At 40.9% G+C, this 20,113-nt stretch overlaps 1 protein-coding gene across 1 annotated transcript in view; it reads left to right on the plus strand.

The window, feature by feature from the left end:
• The window catches only part of NUP58 (nucleoporin 58kDa), a 52,969-nt gene that overhangs the window by 12,136 nt on the left and 20,720 nt on the right, over nt 1–20,113 (plus strand). Inside the window, 6 exon segments of the mRNA XM_006753688.2 lie at nt 1,931–2,080; nt 3,172–3,309; nt 5,558–5,668; nt 11,275–11,299; nt 13,512–13,577; nt 13,898–14,072. Coding sequence (XP_006753751.1) covers nt 1,931–2,080; nt 3,172–3,309; nt 5,558–5,668; nt 11,275–11,299; nt 13,512–13,577; nt 13,898–14,072 — 665 coding nt within the window.

Raw genomic sequence — 20,113 nt, forward strand, 5'->3', positions numbered from 1 at the left:
CGCCTCCTGCACATCTCCTACTGGGGATGTGCCCGCAACTCACGTATATGCACTTGACCGGAATCGAACCTGGGACCCCTCAGTCCGCAGGCTGACGCTCTATCCACTGAGCCAAACCGGTTTCGGCAAGTCCTCTTATTTTCTGAGATTGTAGAACTCATACATGATTTCAAAGCACTGTACTCTAGCAGGAACTTCCAGTTGTGGTAAAGTCAATCCAGAAGGATAATTTGGGGCTTTTTTTCCTATTAGTGCTTTTAGGAAAAGTCAAAATGTAGGCCATTTATACTTTTCTTCATTAAAATTTTTGAGCAGCTAAATGCATAATGCCTTGAACATTTAGCATTAGCTGTGGATGTCAGGAACTGCTGAGTGAGTGAGCAAGACACTCAGACTGTTGTGAGATGAAGGGAATAGGCAAGTATAAAACTATGTTCTTAGGTATTCTGATAAATGTTCCAGCAGATGAATGAAAGACATTAAGGAAGGCAGAGGAAGGAGGGAGTAGGAGTTCATTTTAGGGACAGGAAACATTCTAGACGGAGGAGTGGAAAGTGCAAAGGCCTTATATAAAGATTCAGGGAAATAGGAAAAATACTTTGTTCTCGGGGGGTTTAGGTTTCAGAGGTTGGAATGGTAGGGAGAGATTTGAGGAGCAAGAGGACCAATTAGGAAAGGTGATTGATTATATGCCAACACTTTAGACTATTTTAGAGACAGTGGAATGCTAATGGGAACCTTATGTCGGGGAATGACAAGGGTATTTTGTAGTTCTCTCCTCACTCCCTCCATCCCTCTTTAAAAAAAAAAAGAGTAACAGGTAATTCCAAGAATAGGTTATAGGCTAGAGGAGGCTGATAACATATAAATTAAGAGGTTATTGTACTACTTATTGAGAGAGGTGGCTTGAATTAAAGTTTTAGAGTATGCTTGTATTGCTGGGATATCTCTGAAGTAGAATTGACAGGATTTGTGGCTAATAGAATGCAGGGAGTGAAGGAATGTCAAAAGTGATTGTGATTTCTGCCTTGAGTAACTGAATTAACCATAGAGGGTTTAGGAAAGTTTTTTTAATAGGGAGAAATATAGAGGTCCAAAGGGACATCAGGGTAGAGCTAACCAATGCAGACTCAGATAAGTGTAGATTTAGATCATGTACCTATAGTTGGAATTCTGAAAGTGGGTGAGATCTTTGAGAAGTAAGGGAGCAGAAAGTAAACCATAGGGCAGTGATGGCGAACCTATGACATGCGTGTAAGAGGTGACACACGAACTCATTTTTTTGTTTGATTTTTCTGTTAAATGGCATTTAAATATATAAAATAAATATCAAAAATATAAGTCTTTGTTTTACTGTGGTTGCAAATATCAAATTTCTATATGTGACGTGGCACCAGAGTTAAGTTAGGGTTTTTCAAAATGCTGACACGCTGAGCTCAAAAGGTTCGCCATCACTGCCATAGGGAGTATCAGTGAAGAAGTGAACAGGTGAAAAGGAGATCTACAAAAGGGGGGTAGGAAGAATTCTGGGTGCTTTCAAACACAGGAACCAGAAGAAAGAGGATCTTAAGCAGTAGAGAATTGTCATGTATATAGTTTTGGAGAGGATGGGCCATTTTTCTGCTAGCTATTAAGGAAAGAAAGATTAAATACTGTTTTAGGTCAATCTAGGGGTACAACTAAATTGAATTTCGGTATTATCACATTGATTCAATTTTCTTTTGCTTTTAACTCACAGGACCGTCTTTTCACTCACTATTCACCATGATTTGGTGTCAAATTTTATATTTTTCTCGTATACATATAGAAGTACATCCTTGTTCTATCTATAAAAATTAGGATCACTAACTTGTAGGGATCCTGATTGACTGTGTATGGTATAATATATATATAATTATAGTAAAATACGGATTTTTTTTTTTTAAAACAGGAACTCCAGCCACTACATCTGCATCTACAACAGGTTTCAGTTTAGGATTCAGTAAACCTGCAGCATCTGCCACACCATTTGCTTTGCCTATTACTTCTACCTCAGCTAGTGGTCTTACCCTTTCATCTGCTCTGACATCAACTCCAGCAGGTGAGGCAGAATGGAAAGTCACATTTTATGTTTAAATTTTAATTGTATTTGGTGAGTGTACGTAAGTAGTCACCTTTATGAAATATAACTTCAGATTGGGGAATTTTTTACTTAAATCATTCAGCAACTTTGACCTATTAAATTACTGATTTGTGTAAAAGATCAACATTGGGCACTAAAGCAGCAGATACTATCTTGGAAGTTGGTCTCTATTTACAGAGAGCAGAGCAGGGAAGAGGAGAAAATAAAATGTAAAACCATTAATATGTAATTTGTTCTCAAAGAGTGTTTTGGTGACAGGGAAGAATAAAGAGATTGCATAAACTTGCCTGGGTTAAATTCATTCAAATTTGAAGATGGAGTTGATGGCCTGGCTGAAAACTCTTTATTACTGTGTGAAATCAGTTACCTGATACCATTTTTTTTATTACCCAAAGTCTTTTATTCTGTCACTCATTTTTTCTTTATTCATAAGTATACTAGTATATAATTCTATCTTCTTTTTTTAAAAAAAATATATTTTACTGATTTTCCACAGAGAGGAAGGGAGAGAGATAGAGACTTAGAAACATCGAAGAGAGCGAAACATCGATCAGCTGCCTCCTGCACATCCCTCACTGGGGATGTGCCCACAACCCAGGTACATGCCCTTGACCAGAATCGAACCTGGGACCCTTCAGTCCGCAGGCCGATGCTCTATCCACTGACCCAAACCGGCCTCAGCTATAATTCTATCTTTATTTAGTAGTTTTTCCAAGAACCAATTTTATCGTGGACATCAGTTTTTTTTTTTGTTTTTTTTTTAATATATTTTATTGACTTTCTACAGAGAGGAAGGGAGAGAGATAGAGAGTTAGAAACATCGATCAGCCGCCTCCTGCACATCTCCCACTGGGGATGTGCCCTCAACCCAGGTACATGCCCCTGACCGGAACCGAACCCGGGACCCTTCAGTCCGCAGGCCGATGCTCCATCCACTGAGCCAAACCGGTTTCGGCGTGGACATCAGTTTTTTAAAGAAACTGTTTTATATTTGTTATGTTCTAGAAACGGTGTTTCCTCTTGAAGGTTTACAGTCTCACTTTTTATAGCATCCACAGGATTTACTCTCAATAATTTGGGTGGAACGACAGCCACAACTACGACTGCATCAACAGGCCTTTCTTTAGGGGGAGCTTTAGCTGGTTTGGGAGGTTCGCTTTTCCAGAGTACAAACACAGCAACATCAGGTAATTGATGGTACTTACTCTCTAGAAATAGTAAATATTTGTTCTAAAATTTACATTATTTTGGCATTTTGAGCAGATTGCTTTGTCTTATTAAATTGATGTTTTTCTTCTAGTATGAAAACAATTGTAATGTTTTTCAATGCATAATTGGACCTCTTAGCAGTATTTTAGAAATACATTTTCCCATTTCTCAATATTGACTGACTAGATAAAGAAATGAAGAGGCACCTGTTTGAGGAGTCAATAAAGTTTCTAGAGAAACTTATCTTTTTAATAAATAGCAGTTGAATAGTCTAGCATCATTTAGTATCTACAGTCATGGTAAGATATCTTGACTTTTCAAGCCAGGTTTTAGGAGTGGCTTTCTATTATAGATGTCAGGAAGGGTATTTGCATTCTTTGAAGGCAAGAGTGTAAAATAACAATATTAAGTAATTTTATTATAGTCAGGCAATACTTAAGTATCAGTTTACCTGCCAAGGGACTATTGAATGAATATTTCAGGTTGATTTCTCATTTCATGCTTATTTTGAAATTTGCCTTATATCAAGGATTCTATAGATGTTTTGAATTTTGGCGATAGCTAATGTCAATTTAGGAAAGCCAGTGGGGTTTTGTGGGAGTGAGAAACACTTCTCTTTTATTTGAAGAGGTTGTATAATTACTTAACACTGTAACATCAAGAATTTCTGTTTAACAATTTACATATTAGGAATAGTTGTTACATGTTGAAATCACAGAATTTCTGAAAATACTTAGATTTATTTATAATGGCTAGTTCAGTAGTTTCACTAATATGTGTCTTACTTTACCTGGTTGTGTGGGAGAGATGAAGGAATGTGACTTGATTTCTGTTAAAGCTATAGTTCTTTTATTTTTTTAAGCTATAGTTCTTTTGCATCTTCTATTCAAATACTAAATTTAATGGAGTAATTCCAAGTCAGTAGAATGGAGGAAAAGGAGTTGGTGAAGATAACCTGTAGAAATTTGTAGTGTTCAAATTTCATTGATCTTTCAAATACTTTGTCATTATTGTCTAACTTTGTAGGTATTAAAAATGTCTTCTAATCAAATCACTAGATGACTATAACATACATTTCTTTGCATGATAAATATTTAAATACCTCTCCTAAAGATTCCTATCAGAGTAAGACACAAAAATAATAGAAATGGGAGGTAGGGGGTTGTTTTTGTGTCTTGTTATTGAGTTTTTAGATCTGTCCTGATTTTTTTTTAGGCTCTTGACACAATATTCAATGTTTAATTTATGATTATATTAAACTAAAAGTGCTATTGGTGTTTTTTAAAAACTGAATAAGCTATTTATTTAGCTATGTTTTTTCATACATTGCCAGGATTAAAATCCAGTTTTCAGTTACCCCATGCTCTTAACAATACATTCCACTGTTTTCTCTGTTTTTAAAGTAAATAGCATCTTGTCTTAAAAAAATCCACCCACGATTGTATCACCTTGGGGATGTATGGATTCACTAGTATATATTGACTTAAAATTGACTATAGTCTAACTCTTCTAATTTCTTTTGTAAGGTAGGATTTAAATAAATGAAGTCTACTTTAAAAAAAAGTTTTATGCAAAGAACCTGGGAGTATGATATTTTGAACTGTAAGATTTCCAAGTATTAGTTCTTTAAGTTTCATTGATAGTAAAACAGTTTGTTTTATATTATACTAAACTCTTATAAATTCATACTAGATATTTACTTATTTACCCCTAGGTTTATTGAGGTATAATTGACAAATAAAATTGTAAGATTTTTTAAATGTACATGATTTGATAGATGTACTTCGTTATAAAATTATTCCTTAATTAACTCTACCTATCAAGTTAATTAATACATTCAATACTAGAATATTTTAAAAGTATATAATTCCAAATCATGATTGTAAGACAAGATGTATTCACCTGGAAACATACTAAAACTCTTTTTTAGAGAGGGTTTGCAAACATAAAATTGAGTGTCCACATATATTGAATTAACATGTATTCTGACCCTTTTAATAAAAAAAAGTCACAATGAAACTACATATACTGTTGAATCCAAGCAAGACTGTCAGTCTTTGTTTAGATTTAGAACTTGCTCTAGACTTGTTTCTTGCTCTTTTCCTAAATCAAGTACGAAGAGAATCTGGAATCCAACTTAAAAGCATTGGAGTGCTTTGGTCAGAACATGTAATCAGTATAAAGACTTCCAGTGAACTTTATAAATGATGTTTAGCTTATTTGTAGGTCTTGGACAGAATGCTTTAAGCTTGGCTTTGGGAACCACAGCAGCTACTTCAACTGCAGGCAATGAAGGCCTTGGTGGTATCGATTTTAGTAGTTCATCAGATAAAAAGAGTAAGTAATGTTATTATAATTTTATATTCTAACACTCCTGTGAGGGAACTTAAATTCCTATGTCTGGAAGATTGTTAGTTATATGTAATATATTCAGTAGTAAAGTTTTTACTTTTAAGTTTGTTTGCATTGTATTTTTATCAGTTTTGTGTGCTGTGCATTTAAGGTTTTATTTTTCTAGAAAATTGAGATTTGTATGTGCCTATGTCTTAACTATCTTAATGTATTGCTTGATGTTTTGTTTTGTTTTTTTTTTTAAATATATTTTATTGATTTTTTTACAGAGAGGAAGGGAGAGAGATAGAGAGTTAGAAACATCGATGAGAGAGAAACATCGATCAGCTGCCTCCTGCACATCTCCCACCGGGGATATGCCCGCAACCAAGGTACATGCCCTTGACTGGAATCGAACCTGGGACCCTTCAGTCCGCAGGCCGACGCTCTATCCACTGAGCCAATCCGGTCTCGGCTGATTGATGTTTTTTATTTGGGAGCATGACACATATTGTTTGAAACCTGTTCTTATGTAATAATATATCACAAATATTTGTCAATGTCAGTAATTTTAAAATATTTTAATGCTGTTTAATATTAATCTTATGAATGGACATATCAATTTAGTCAGCCATCATCTAATTGATAGTGCTTATTTCCAGTTCTTTTACTCTGGAAAGTATCACTGCATTGTGCAACTTGACAGAGAGAGTCAGGGTAGTATTGTAATTTAAAGAGTGTCAATTCTGGAGCTAAATTGCCTGGGTTCAAATTATGGCTCAACTATTTTCAAGCTTTGTTGACTTTATTCAAGTTATTTATCCTCTCTGTGCTTTAGTTTTTTTGTTTTTATCTATAAGTGGGAGAAACAGTACCTACTTATAGGTTTAGTTTGAGGATTACTGTTTGTAAAACCTTAGCAGAGCCAGGCACATAGTAAATACATCTAAGCATTTGCTTTTATTTTAAATTTTGTTCATATTTTTGGTTATTTCTTTAGGGCAAATACCTAGAAATTGAATCATTGGTTTAAAGACAGGGACATTTTGGAGACTCTTGGTATATGTTGTGAAATTGCTTTCCAGGAAGGTTTTACCAATTTATGTACTCATCAGTGAGTAGTAAAATGCTCTTCTTGCTATGCTGAATATTCTTTTTAAAAGTTAGCCAAATTCATTTTGAAAAGTTTTTTATTGTTGGTTCTGTGTATGATTTTTTAAAAATATATTTTTATTGACTTCAGAGAGGAGGGAGCGGGAGAGAGAGAGATAGAAGCATTAGTGATGAGAGAATCATTGATCGGCTGCCTCCCGCATGCCCCCCTTGGGGATCAGGCCTACGTTGGGGATTGGGCCCACAAACCCGGGCATGTGTCCTTGACTGGAATTGAACCTGGGACCCTTCAGTCGAAAGGCTGACGCTCTATACACCGAGCTACACCAGCTAGGACCTGTGTATGATTTTTTGTGCTGTTTTACAACATCTTTTCTGCTTCTGATGAAAGCATGTCTTACTAAAGTATATACCTATATATTGCATTGAACCTCTCAGAACTAGAATGAGGTAGTGGTTGAAGGTTTATAGTAGTCAGTGCCCATATATCTATATAAGAATTTTTAAAATTGGACATGGGTTTTATTATAAAGAGATACTGTTTGTTCTAGGGTGAATTACTATCCTAAGAGTTGGAAAACCCTTTTAAACTTAAACAATTTGGGTTTATTTCTTTGAATAAAAATTTACTAAATTCTAAACATAGGGTCCTATTCTTATTTTTATGTCGTATTTCTAGAAACTCTGTCAGAAAAATAGCCTTAGGTGTTTTAGCAACTTATTTTTTTACTCAGTTGTAATAGCCTAGTACCCTTCTATTTTAAGACTACTTGTCTTTTCTTATAATTACTTTTAGGCTCCATATGAAAGAGCAGATTGAAGGAAAGGAGTGAAAAATGAAAGGAGTTAACCTCCTCTCCCTTGGCCTTATTCTGATACATACTGTACTTAGAATTGAGCAAAAGAAGCACATAGAATAATAAATGCACATGACTATATGTATCACGTCCCCATTTCCCTCATCTGTTATATGTGTCAAGGCAGTCAAGAGATTTCTTTTTCTAGTAGCGATATTAGGTAGACCTTAGTATTAGTGGGATTTAATCAGATTAAGAGTGGTAAGGAACAGCATTCCCTAAAGAGGGAGCAGCATGGCCCTGAACAGTTTGGCTCAGTGGATAGAGCGTCGGCCTGTGGACTGAAGGGTCCCGGGTTCAATTCCGGTCAAGGACATGTGCCTTGGTTGTGGGCAAATCTCCAGTGGAGGTTGTGCAGGAGGCAGCTGATCAATGTTGCTCTCACATCGATGTTTCTAGCTCTCTGTCCCTCTCCCTTCCTCTCTGTAAAAAAAATCAGTAAAATATATTTAAAAAAAAATAAAAGAGGGAGCAGCATGAGCGAGGCCTAGCGATGAGAATGCTGGAAGACCAGTATAACTGCAGAACAGAAAGATTTAGATCCCAGAGATCATGAAAGGCCTTGTATACCATAATAGTTTTATAATTAGTCCTGGCCAGTGTGGCTCACTTGGTTGAGCATCATTCCATGCACCAGGAGTTTGCCATTTCGATTGCTGATCAGGGCACATGCTCAGGTTGTGAGCTCGATCCCCAGTAGGTGGCATACGGGAGGCAGCTGATTTATGTTCCTTTTTCACATCAATGTTTCCCTCTCCCTTTCTCTTTTTGAAATCAATAAAATATATTTTTAAAAAGTTTCATAATTATTATGATCAACTAAAGGGTTTTGACCTGGGTAATGTGACATGATAAGATTTGTCTTGTAAGAAAGCATCTGACAGCCATGTGGAGAATAATGTGCAGGAAGCCAAGAGTAGATGTGGAGAACTGTTAAGAAGCCTTTATCGTAGTCCACAGGTATTACTGAGGTGCAAGCTAGGGAGACTATTCAGAAGTCCACACTAGTCTCGAAACAGGTGCAAGTTTTATATACATGTTTGTGTGTGTGTTCATTTTTTTATAAAATACTAGAGACCTGGTGCACAAAATTCATGCACGAGTAGGGTCCCTGGGCCTAGCTGGCGATCAGGGATGATCGGGGCCTCCTGGCTGCTAGCCAGGGCCTTCCTTCCCCAGCTGCTGGGCGAGGCCTTCATTTTGCACTGCCCCCTGGTGGTCAGTGCATGTCATAGCAAGCAATCAAACTCCCAATCTCAGTTGAACTCCGAAGGGGACACTTTGCATATTAGCCTTTTATATATATAGAAGATAGTAAAATGGAATATCAAAGAAATAGCAAGATAATAACTAGTCAATGAAATAGTTGAACTATTTGAAAACAAATGAAATCCCTACCTTATATTACTGTCTCATCAAATCTAAGACCCTGTTTATAGAACAATGGTACCAATTTCAGAAATGTCAAACTAAGAAAGGAAAAAATATTTTAGGATTAATGAGATAAAAAATATGAAAAACTTAGTTGGATTAAAGAGTTAAAAAGAAACCCTATGTTCAGAGATAAAAGGTAAATGACAAATTTAAGGTAAAATACTTGATTTTTAGATGCTGCTTTTTGCACATTTTAACATTTCTGAAATCAAGATGTATCTTGCAATTATAAGGATTTAGTTTTAAAAATAGACAAGAAAATCTCTCTCCCAAATTTTTTTGGCGGAGGCAAGCAAATTTTTGGTGGCCTTGTTTCAGCAAGGCTTAGGGGGAAAAAAAGACAAGAAATATGATATATTTGAGAAAGAATTAATTTGCTTAATGTCGAAATAGCTCTTAGAAGCCAGTAAGGGAAATAACCTCAAAAATGTACATAACATAAACAGGTAGTTCACAAAAGAAAAAATGCACTTATCTAATTGGAATATGAATTAAGGGTATAATGAAGTGGCATTTTCGCCTATATACTAGCAGTGATTTTTTTTTAATGTGTTTATTGATGTTGAGAGTGTGATGGAAAAGATACCCTTATGCCTAGTACATGGGAAAGTAAGTTGGGTTAGTTGTTGTAAGGGATCACTTTGGTAATATGTCAGAGGCCCACCCTGGCATACTCTTTGACCAATATCCTCTTCTTGGAATGCAAATCAAGTAGTGCACAAGTAGATATAGACATTTGTTGCTAAGAAAGGGTTGGGCATAAATGTTGTGATACAGCTGCATCATCTATGCACTCGGTTATCTTTTAAAGTCATTTTAATTGACATGGAAAATATTCACAACATGCTAAGAAAATCCTGATTGCTTTAAGAAATGTATGTGTAAGGTTCTGGCCAGTGTGCTCAGTTGTTTGGTGCAGTTCCATGCACCAAAAGGTCACCAGTTCAGTTAGTTCCCTGTCAGAGCATCTGCCTGGGTTACAGGTTCAATCTCCAGTAGGGAGCATGCAGGAGGCAGCTGATCGATGTTTCTCTCTCTTCCTCACACCCTCTCTCTCCTTCCCTCTCCCTTCCTCTTCCTCTCTCTCTCTCTCTCTCCCTCTCCCTCTCCTCTCTCCTCTCCCCTCTCCTCTCTCCCTTTTTCCCTTCCCCCCCTCCTTCTCCCTCCCTCTCCCAAATATATAGATAGATAGATATAATTTTTAAAAAAACATGATTTAAAAAGTGTATGTGCATGTGCAGAAAAAGGCTGGAAGGAACCATTGAGTTTTAGTGTGTTTCTGTATTTGCTGTACTTTAACATGCAGTCACTGATTAATTTGCTTAAGGAGCACTTTTACTGTTTTCTATTTTTAGATGTTATTACTGTGAGGGCTTTTGTTTGCTTTGCAGAGACAAAAACCTTATTTTAAAATTTTCTGCATTTATAAAATATTTAGAGAAGTTAAGGTAATCAGACATATTTTAGTATTTTCATACTGATTGGGCCTTAGAAAGTATCAAGTAAAGCTCTTAGGAATTAAACTGCCAGGCGGGGATATTTTTCATGGAAGGTAGTTTTAAAAACAAATCTTTTTTTTTTCTTTTTTCAATTACAGCTTACATTCAGTATTATTCTGTATTAGTTTTGGATGTGCTGCAAACTGGTTAGAAAATCATGTACTTTAGAGTAGAGTGGTCCTCCCATTGCTTCAGGTACCCACTTGGCCCCATATGTATTGTCAGTAGTTATGATATTATTGACTATATTTCCAATGCTGTAATCTACATCTCTGTGACTATTCTGTAACCACCAATTTGTACTGCTTAATCTCTTCACCTTTTCACCTAGACCTGCAACTCCCCTTCCCTCTGACAACTGTCAGTCTTTTCTCTATGAATGAATCTGTTTCTATATTATTTTATTCTTTAGATTCCACATATATGTGAAATCATAATGGTATTTGTCTTTCTCTCACTGTCTTATTAAAGAAGATTCTTATCCTTTAAAGAAATAGATGCAAATCAGATACAAAACTCTATATATACGTAAATATATCTCCATAACTTGCTATATTTGGGGTTTGTGACAAGTCATGATATTTAAGGGGCAATCTAAGAAATGCTTAACAGTTTCTATTTATATCTTAGTTTGCATTAACTTAAAACTTATATGCATAGTACATTGTTAAATTGCCTATTTTTACACAAAGTTTCTTGAATTTTCTAGGTGATAAAACGGGAGCAAGACCAGAGTAAGTTTACAATTTAACTTTTAAAATATTGTAATTAAAAAGTTTTATTTATTAAATTGTAGGCAAATGGTGTGGTTGGAAGTACATGGAACCATGTAGGCATTTAGAAGAAAAATTATTTAACCAGTCTTTTTCAAAAATAAAATACACATATGCCCTAAAAGATTACGAAAGATCAAATTTTTAATCTTTAAGAAAACTTATAACCAGTTCTTTCTAGGGAGTGGTTGGCTTTCCCCCAAATAATGCAAATGTGTATAAATATAAATATAAATGTAAATATATATATATGTATGTATTTTTTTAACTTATTAAATCTTGAGCAATTCATGGAACTTTACTTTGGGAACACTTTTTATATATATAAATGAAAATATATGTGTGTGTCTGTGTGCCTTTTATTTTATATATAAACTAGTGGCCCGGTGCATGAAATCCGTGCATGGGGTGGGGGGTTTGTGCCTCAGCCCGGCCTGCACCCTCTCCAATCTGGGACCCCTTGGGGGATGTGCGACTGCCTGTGGGATCAGGCCTAAACTGGCAGTCGGACATCCCTCTCGCAATCTGGGACTGCTGGCTCCTAACTGCTCATCTGCCTGATTGCCCCTAACCACTCTGCCTGCTCGCCCTTAACTGTTCCCCCACCCTCCTGCCAGCCTCAAACTGACCCCCACTGGCGGCCTGCTCGCCCCCAACGGGCCCACACAGGTGTACCGGCCTGATCACCTACACCTGCCCTTCCCTCTTGGCCCTAACCACCTCTACCTCGGCCCCACCACCATGGCTTTGTCCAGAAGAATGTCCGGAAAGTCTCCCAGTCTAATTAGCATATTATCCTTTTATTAGTATAGAGACCTGGTGCACGGGTAGGGGCCGGCTGGTTTGCCCTGAAGGGTGTCTTGGATCAGGGTGGGGCGGCCTGGGCAAGGGACCTGTGGTGGTTTGCAGGCTGGCCAGACCCCCACTGGAGTGGGGGTCCCCACTGGGGACGGTGCAGGCCTGGGCAAACAGCTGGGGCAGTTTGCAGGCCAGCCACGCAAACTGGGGTGAGGTTCCCTGCTGGGGGAGCATGGCCAGCCTGGGTGAGGGGCTGAGGGCTGTTTTCAGGCTGGCCACGCCTCCCAGCAGGGATCCTCACCCCATGGGGGCGTGGCCAGACTGGGTAAGGAGCTGAGGGCCATTTGCAGGCCCCTTCCTCGGCAGCTTGCTAGAAGGTCATTCGGCTGTCCCATCTAATTAGCATATTACGCTTTTATTATTATAGAAGATTACTATGCCAGTACCATTTATTTCCCGAGGTTGAAGAGGAATAATAATAGCCTCCATATACATCATATATATGTTTGAAGATTATTATTATTATTATTATTATTTTTTTCCTGAGGATATTTTTTCCATTGATTTCCCTCTGGCTGCCAGCAGGCACCCAGGAGCCGGGCTTCCCTCGCAGCCCCGGCTTCGTCTGGAAGGTCGTTTGGCTATCCAGTCTAATTAGCATATTACGCTTTTATTATTAGAGATATTTTCACACTTAATTTGTATTATGTTAAAGAAAGCATTTGTAAATAGGTTATCAAGTTCATTCTTCACAATTATCTTTTGTATATTTTAGTCCTGTGACATAAACGAGGAAGCTGAGAGAGACTGAGATTTGCTTAGGCTTATTCAGGAAGTAGTAATGGGTCTGCAATCAAGTCTAACTCATGATTCCATTATAGCCTGCCAAATTCACTTATTCTTGCCTTCATTAAATACTTCTGAGCCCCTTAAGCTATTCCTAGGTCTACTTTGTGAAGAATAAACAAGTTTAAAAATAATAAAGTAAAATATTGTGAGCATCTCATTATGAAAAGTTTTGCGAATTTCTTTAATGAATGCTCTCATATTTTTGAAACGAATAAAATATCAATCATAATTTTTGAGCCAGGGGGAATTTAGTCTGTAGTGTTTTCTCACTTTTTCCCCTAAATTTTTAGTCAAATGTCAGTCATTGACTAAACATTTACATAGATGCCAGTCTTTTTAGTAAAGGAATCTCCACATGATTTGTTAGTTATTTTATAAGTCAGGAAATTTTTTGTTTATAAAGAACTTTGAAATCATCCAAGAAAGCTATAAATGGGGAATATTTGTTATATTCTATCAACATATTCTAGTAAAGCTGAGTTACCACCTTTTTATGATTTTAATACATCTGTGGCATTTTTCTTAGGGACAGTAAAGCCCTGAAGGATGAAAATCTACCTCCTGTCATCTGCCAGGATGTTGAAAATCTCCAGTAAGTGTGTCGAGTTGTAACTACATAAAATATCTTTGAATGGGAGAATATATTTTATGGGGAACATCTCTTCCTCCTAAAGATTGTAACTTTGGTTAAAATTTTAAATGCATTTAGAAATTAGAGTAAAAGCAGAACAATAGGTATTAAAATTGGGTAGCTGTAATTTTCTGAAAAAAGCATGAGAGCTGTAGATGAATTTTTAGTTTTTGCTTCTTAAGACACTTAGACTCTGACCAACCTATTGTAAATGTACTTTTTTTCTTTTTGGGGAAACCAAAGGTGTATTTTTTAAAAACTCAGTTTTCTGTTTCTTTAAGGAAATTTGTGAAGGAACAAAAACAGGTCCAAGAAGAAATTAGTAGAATGTCTTCAAAAGCAATGCTTAAAGTACAAGAAGATATTAAAGCTCTAAAGCAGCTTCTGTCATTGGCTGCCAGTGGATTACAGAGAAACACTCTCAATATTGACAAATTGAAAATAGAAACTGCTCAGGTAAACTAATTTAAAGTTATTTTATCATAATGGTTTTTTTATTTTGGGTTCTTTTTTTTTTTTTAATGGAAATAGGTCTCTTTTTTTTAAATTATGAAGTTTTAATTAAACATCTATAATAATAAAAGCATAATATGCTTATTAGACCAGACATCCTTCTGGATGAAGCCAGGGCTGCAAGGGAAGCCTGGGTCCCAGATGCCAGAGGGAAGCCAGTGCCGGCAGCCCAGGGAAGGAAGGCCTACTTTTGCACGAATTTTGTGCATTGGGCCTCTAGTGCTATAAGAAAATCATATAGCTCAGTGATGGCAAACCTATGACACACGTGTCGGAGATGACAGGCGAACTCATTTTTTTGGTTGATTTTTCTTTGTTAAATGGCATTTAAATATATAAAAGAAATATCAAAAATATAAATCTTTGTTTTACTATGGTTGCAAATACCAAAACATTTCTATATGTGACACGGCACCAGAGTTAAGTTAGGGTTTTTCAAAATGCTGACACGCCGAGCTCAAAAGGTTCGCCATCACTGGTATAGCTCATACACTTTTAAATTGCTATAATAATCGTTACTAGTTTTTATCTAGTGCATACTATGGAGGAGAGGAGGCAGTGTTCTGAACAATTTTTATATATTAACCCTAAACTGGGGTCATCGCTACAGCCCTATGTCATATCTACGGTTATTAACTTCATTATATAAATAAGAAAACAGGCAAAGAGCTTTGTTATTAAGTGGGAGAGCTTGGATTCAGAGTCTAATACTCTAATTCTAAAGCTTATTCTAATAACTATTTTATTTCATAGAAGTGCTTGTGGGCATAATTGTCATACAAGAGGAAAATACCTTGACAGAGAAACGTCTTTTTAATCTATCAGTTATTAAATAAAATTGTATGCATTATAGGTATTAAATTCTACTGTTGACTTGCTAGTCTTAGGTCTTAGTTAATACATGGTATTGAGGGTAATCTACATATATGTATAAAGAGCCAGGGTCCGTAACATCCAAAACGACCAAATGGATGACTGAACACCAGAAGTCAGTCCTGCAGTCAGTACTGTGGGCGCCATGGCGACCCAGCACTGACTGCCAAGCAGGCTGCGGACCAGGCCTGGAGAGAAGCCCGGAGAGAGAAGCAGGTCTAATCTGCAGCTGTTGATCAGCCCTTGCCTCTGTTTCTCTCTGGGCCTCGCCAGCAGCCGCAGGGGCTGCTGATCAGCCCTGCCTCTCTGATCAGGCTCAGAGATAGGCCCGGAGACGCTGACTGGCATAGAAACTGATCAATCAGAACCAAATCTGGGTGAACTGGGAGGAGCCAATGGCTGCATAGGAGGCGGAGATTTTGATGCCGACAGGCATAGAAACCGATCATTCAGAACCTAATCTGGGTGAACTGCAAAGGTAGAACCTAAGGTGGGGCCTGAGGAGGGGTTTTAAGAGTAGCAGATGTTTGGTGTAAGGTGTAAGAAAGCAATTCAGCCGAGACCGGTTTGGCTCAGTGGATAGAGCATCAGCTTGCGGACTGAAGGGTCCCGGGTTCAATTCCAGGAAAGCAATTCAATTTTTCAATGACTGGTTTGGCAGTAAAGTGCATATGGCTGGCTATCAGTCCAGATATAGGGATTATGTATTTTTGTCTGCCAAGAGTGTATCCCCTGCTGAAAAAAGCTTTCCACCTCCCCCACCCCCCTGTGCCTATTTAAGCAATACTATCCTATATAATCTATACTAATAAAAGGGCAATGTGCTAATTAGACCGGGTCGACCGGCCATCATCTGGACATCTGACTTCCTTCTGGACAAAGCCATGGTGGTGGTGGCCGAGGCAGAGGCAGTTAGGGGCGAGCAGACCAGCAGGGGAGGGCAGGTGGGGGCAAGATCAGGCTGGCAGGGGATGGCAGTTAGGGGTGATCAGACAGGCAGAGGCAGTTAGGGGTGATCAGGCTGGCAGGGAGAGCAGTCAGGGGAGAGATCAGGCCAGCAGGGGAGGGCAGTTAGGGGCGATCAGGCATGCAGGCAGGTGAGTGGTTAGGAGCCAGCAGTCCCAGATTGTGAGAGGGATGTCTGACTGCCGGTTTAGGCCCGATCCCTGTGGGGATTTTTAATCCCTATAGAAGAGGCATATTGGTCCCTCTTTATTTTTTTAAATATATTTTATTGATTTCAGAGAGCAAGGGAGGGGGAGAGAGAAACATCAATGATGAGAGAGAATCATCAATTGGGTGCCTCCTCCTGTATGAACTGAGCCTGCAACTGGGCATGTACCCCAACTGGGAATTGAATGGTGATCTCCTGTTTCATAGGTTGACACTCAGCCACGCTGCTGTGGCCGAGGATAATACCTTCTGTCAGTCGTGTCTACTTGTCTTTTGTCCCTCTGGTACAGTATACACAGAATACAAGGGTGGGCAAAAGGAGGTTTACAGTTGTGAGTGTGTGCAACAGTTTACTCTTGTATTATTATTTCTTAGTGATTGTATTATTTATTTGTATTATAAATCTATCTTTTCCCACCGCTGTATATAAAAGATATTACAATGCAGTCCCTTTTTATTAATCCTAACCTGAGGACAAGCTTAAAGAGGAAGGGAGAGAGAGAAAAGCATTATTGTGAGAGAGAAACATTGATTGATTGCCTTCCATATGTGCCCCAACTGGGAATCAAACTGGCAACCTTGTGGTGCACAGGACAGTGCTCAACCAACCGAGCCGCTAGGACTGGGCAGTGTAGTTATTTTTTAATGCGGGCTTATCAGAGAGCTATTCGTGCACCGGTGGGGTCTCTCAACCTGGCCTGTACCCTCTCGCAATCTGTGACCCCTCAGGGGATGTCAGATTGCATTTCCCACCCAATCCGTGGGGATCGGGCCAAAACTGGGAATCTAACATCCCCCAAGGGATGTAGTAGTGTCTGAAGCAGTAGGCGGCTGGGAAGGAGCCCAAGCCTGGGCTGGGTGCTGTGCCACTCCTGCTCATCCTGGCCTTGTTGTGCCTGTAGCGCTGCCACAAAGGTGGTAGAGGATCATGCCGCAGCAGCTGGCTCACATCAGTCAGCTGAGCGGTGCTCCCACTGTAGGAGGACACTGACCACCAGGGGGCAGTGCCTGCATTGAGTATCTGCCCCCTGGTGGTCAGTGCGTGTCATGGTGACTGGTCAAATGGTCGACCAGTTGCTTTGGGTTTTATTTATATTTTTACATATATATGTATACACACACACACATACATATATATGTATATCTAATCTAATAATAGACAAAGACAAACATGGTAATTAACCGTACCTCCGACATGCTTCCCATTGGCTAATCAGGGTAATATGCAAATTAACTGCCAACCAAGATGACAGCTAGCAGCCAGGCAGCTGAAGGAAACAGGAGGATTGCTTGCTCCAGTGAAGGAGGAAGCCAAGGTTCCCCGCCTGCCCTGGGCTCTGAGCTTGCACTCTAAGAAACAATGTTGCAATTATATATGCCAAACAAACCCCATGCTTTCAGCCAACCTGCCTGAGCTGGAGTTGCAACAATGTTTCACTTATAAAACCCAAACAAACCCAGATTCCTGCTTTCAGCAGCCGAGGTCTCAGAGCTGGAGCCGAGCCTCAGAGCTAAAGCTGGCTCTCAGTTCCAGTGACAGCCATAGAAGATAAATAAATCCCAGAATAAAAAAAAGAAAAAGAATAAAAGGAGAAGTTGGGAGCTTCAGTCACCCACCAGCCCTGAAAATGGCCCTCGGCCCCTCACCCAGACTGGCCAGGCACCCCAGTGGGGATTCCCACCTTGAAGGGGGTGTGACCAGCTGCAAACAGCCATCATCCCCTCATCCAGCCGGGCCAGGCACCCAAGCGGGACCCCCACCCTGATCTGGGACACCCTTCAGGGCAAACCAACCGGCCCCCACCCGTGCACCAGGCCCCTATCCTATATAGTAAAAGGGTAATGTGCCTCCCGGCACTGGGATTAGCGGAGCCGCGAGGCCTGGTGGCACCGGGATCAGTGGAGCAGCGAGGCTGCCCAGCACCGGGATCAGCGGAGCAGCGAGGCCTCCCAGCACCAGGATCAGCGGGGTGGCGAGACCTCACTGCCCCAGTGTCAAACAGAGCCGCGAGGCCTCCCAGCACTGGGATCAGCGGAGCCGCGAGGCCTCCTGGCCCCTGCAGCAGCGTGACAGGGGGCAGCACCCAAACCCCTTGATCGCCCTGCGGCTCTGTGTGTGACAGAGGGCGGGGCCACAACCTCCCTATCCGCCCTGCTCTGTTCGTGACAGGGGAAGGCATCCCAACCCCCTGATCAGCCCTGCTCTGTACCTGATAGGGGGGAGCTCCCCAAACCCCTGATTGGCCCTGCTGTGTGTGTGACAGGGTGCGGCACCCCAACCACTCCATGGGCCCTGCTCTGTGTGTGACAGGGTACGGAGCCCCAACCCCCCTGATGGGCCCTGCTCTGTGCATGACGGGGCAGTGCCCCAACCCCCTGATCGGCTGGCTATATGTGACAGGGGTTGCACCACAACCCCCTGATCCGACCTGCTCTGTGCCTGACGGGGTGGCGCCGCAACCTCCCCATCGACCCTGCCTTGAGTGTGACAGGAGGCGGCGCCCCAACCCCCCAATCAGCCCTACCCTGAGCATGACTGGGGGTGGCATCGCAACCTCCCGATCTGCCCTGCTCTGTGCATTACAGGCAGCGGCGCCCCAACTTCTCAATCGACCCTGCTCTGAGCCTGACCATGAGCTGCGGGGCAGGCATCTAGGGATTGGGTCTGCCCTCTGCCACCCAGGAGTGGGCCTAAGCCAGCAGGTTATCTCCTGACGGGTCTCAGACTGAGAGGGCACAAGTGGGGCTGAGGGACACACACACCCCTGCCAGTGCACAAATTTTTGTGCACCGGGCCTCTAGTGTGTGTGTGTGTGTGTCACTCTAGTGGCCTGGTGCACATTAAAAGGTTATTAATTGAGGAAATTTTTTTTAAAGCAATCTGAGCTTTATTCCTAGATCTGGGTTTCCAACTTTTTAATTTTTACTTTAAAAAAATAATTTTTACTGATTTCAGAGAGGGAGAGGGAGAGAGAAACACCAATGATGAGAGAGAATCATTGATCAGCTGCCTCCTGCACACCCCCTACTGGGGATGGAGCCTGCAACCCAGGCATGGAGGAAATATTTTAATATTGCTATTTTGTTTCCATCTCTTCATCCCAGTTTTTCCCAGTTTCTGTCTCTCTTTGTTTTTCTCAGCAGTCCTCCAGGCCTCCCTGCCTCCCTCCTATTCCTCTTTCCTGGTTGGAGGGGGCGGGGTCAGTGGGGGCAGCTCCACCCTCACCTGCCCTGGGTCCTCATTTTGAGAGAGGCTCTGAGAGTGAGCTGGGAGGGAGGGAGAGAAAGGGAGAAAAGTCTGTAAGCTGGTGGGCGCTGTGTGTGTCTGTGCTTGTGTGTGTCTGTGCTTGTGTGTGTCTGTGCTTGTGTGTGGTTGAGAGTGAGTGTGAGTGCAAGCCCCATTTCTGCTGCAACAAGTCCCTACTCACCAGAGCCTGCTGCGCGCGCAGCCTGGGTGTTCGTTCAGTCAAGCCTTTGGTCGTTGTGGATGTTACCGACCCTGGCTCTTTATATATATACTAGGGGCTCGGTGCACAAAAATTTGCACTCAGAGGGAAAGGGGGGTCCCTCAGCCTGGCCTGTGCCCTCTCAGTCTGGGACCCCTCGGGAGATAACACCGTGCTGGCTTAGACCTGCTCCCGGTGGCAGAGGGCAGGCCCAATCCCTAGGTGCAGCCCCTGGTCGGGCTCAGAGCAGGGCCGATTGGGGAGTTGGGGAGCCACCCCCTGTCATGCACAGAGCAGGGCGGATCGGGAGGCTGCGATACCACCCTCAGTCACGCTCAGGGTAGGGCCAACCCCAGACGCTCAGGGTAGGGCCGATTGGGGGGTTGGGGCACTGCCCCCTGTCACACACAGAGCAGGGCCCATCAGGGGGGTTGGGGCTCCTTACCCTGTCACGCACAGAGCAGGGTCGATCAGGGGTTTGGGAAGAGCCCC

The sequence above is a fragment of the Myotis davidii genome, unplaced genomic scaffold, assembly GCF_000327345.1.
Source record: "Myotis davidii unplaced genomic scaffold, ASM32734v1 scaffold1031, whole genome shotgun sequence".
Lineage (NCBI taxonomy): Eukaryota > Metazoa > Chordata > Mammalia > Chiroptera > Vespertilionidae > Myotis > Myotis davidii.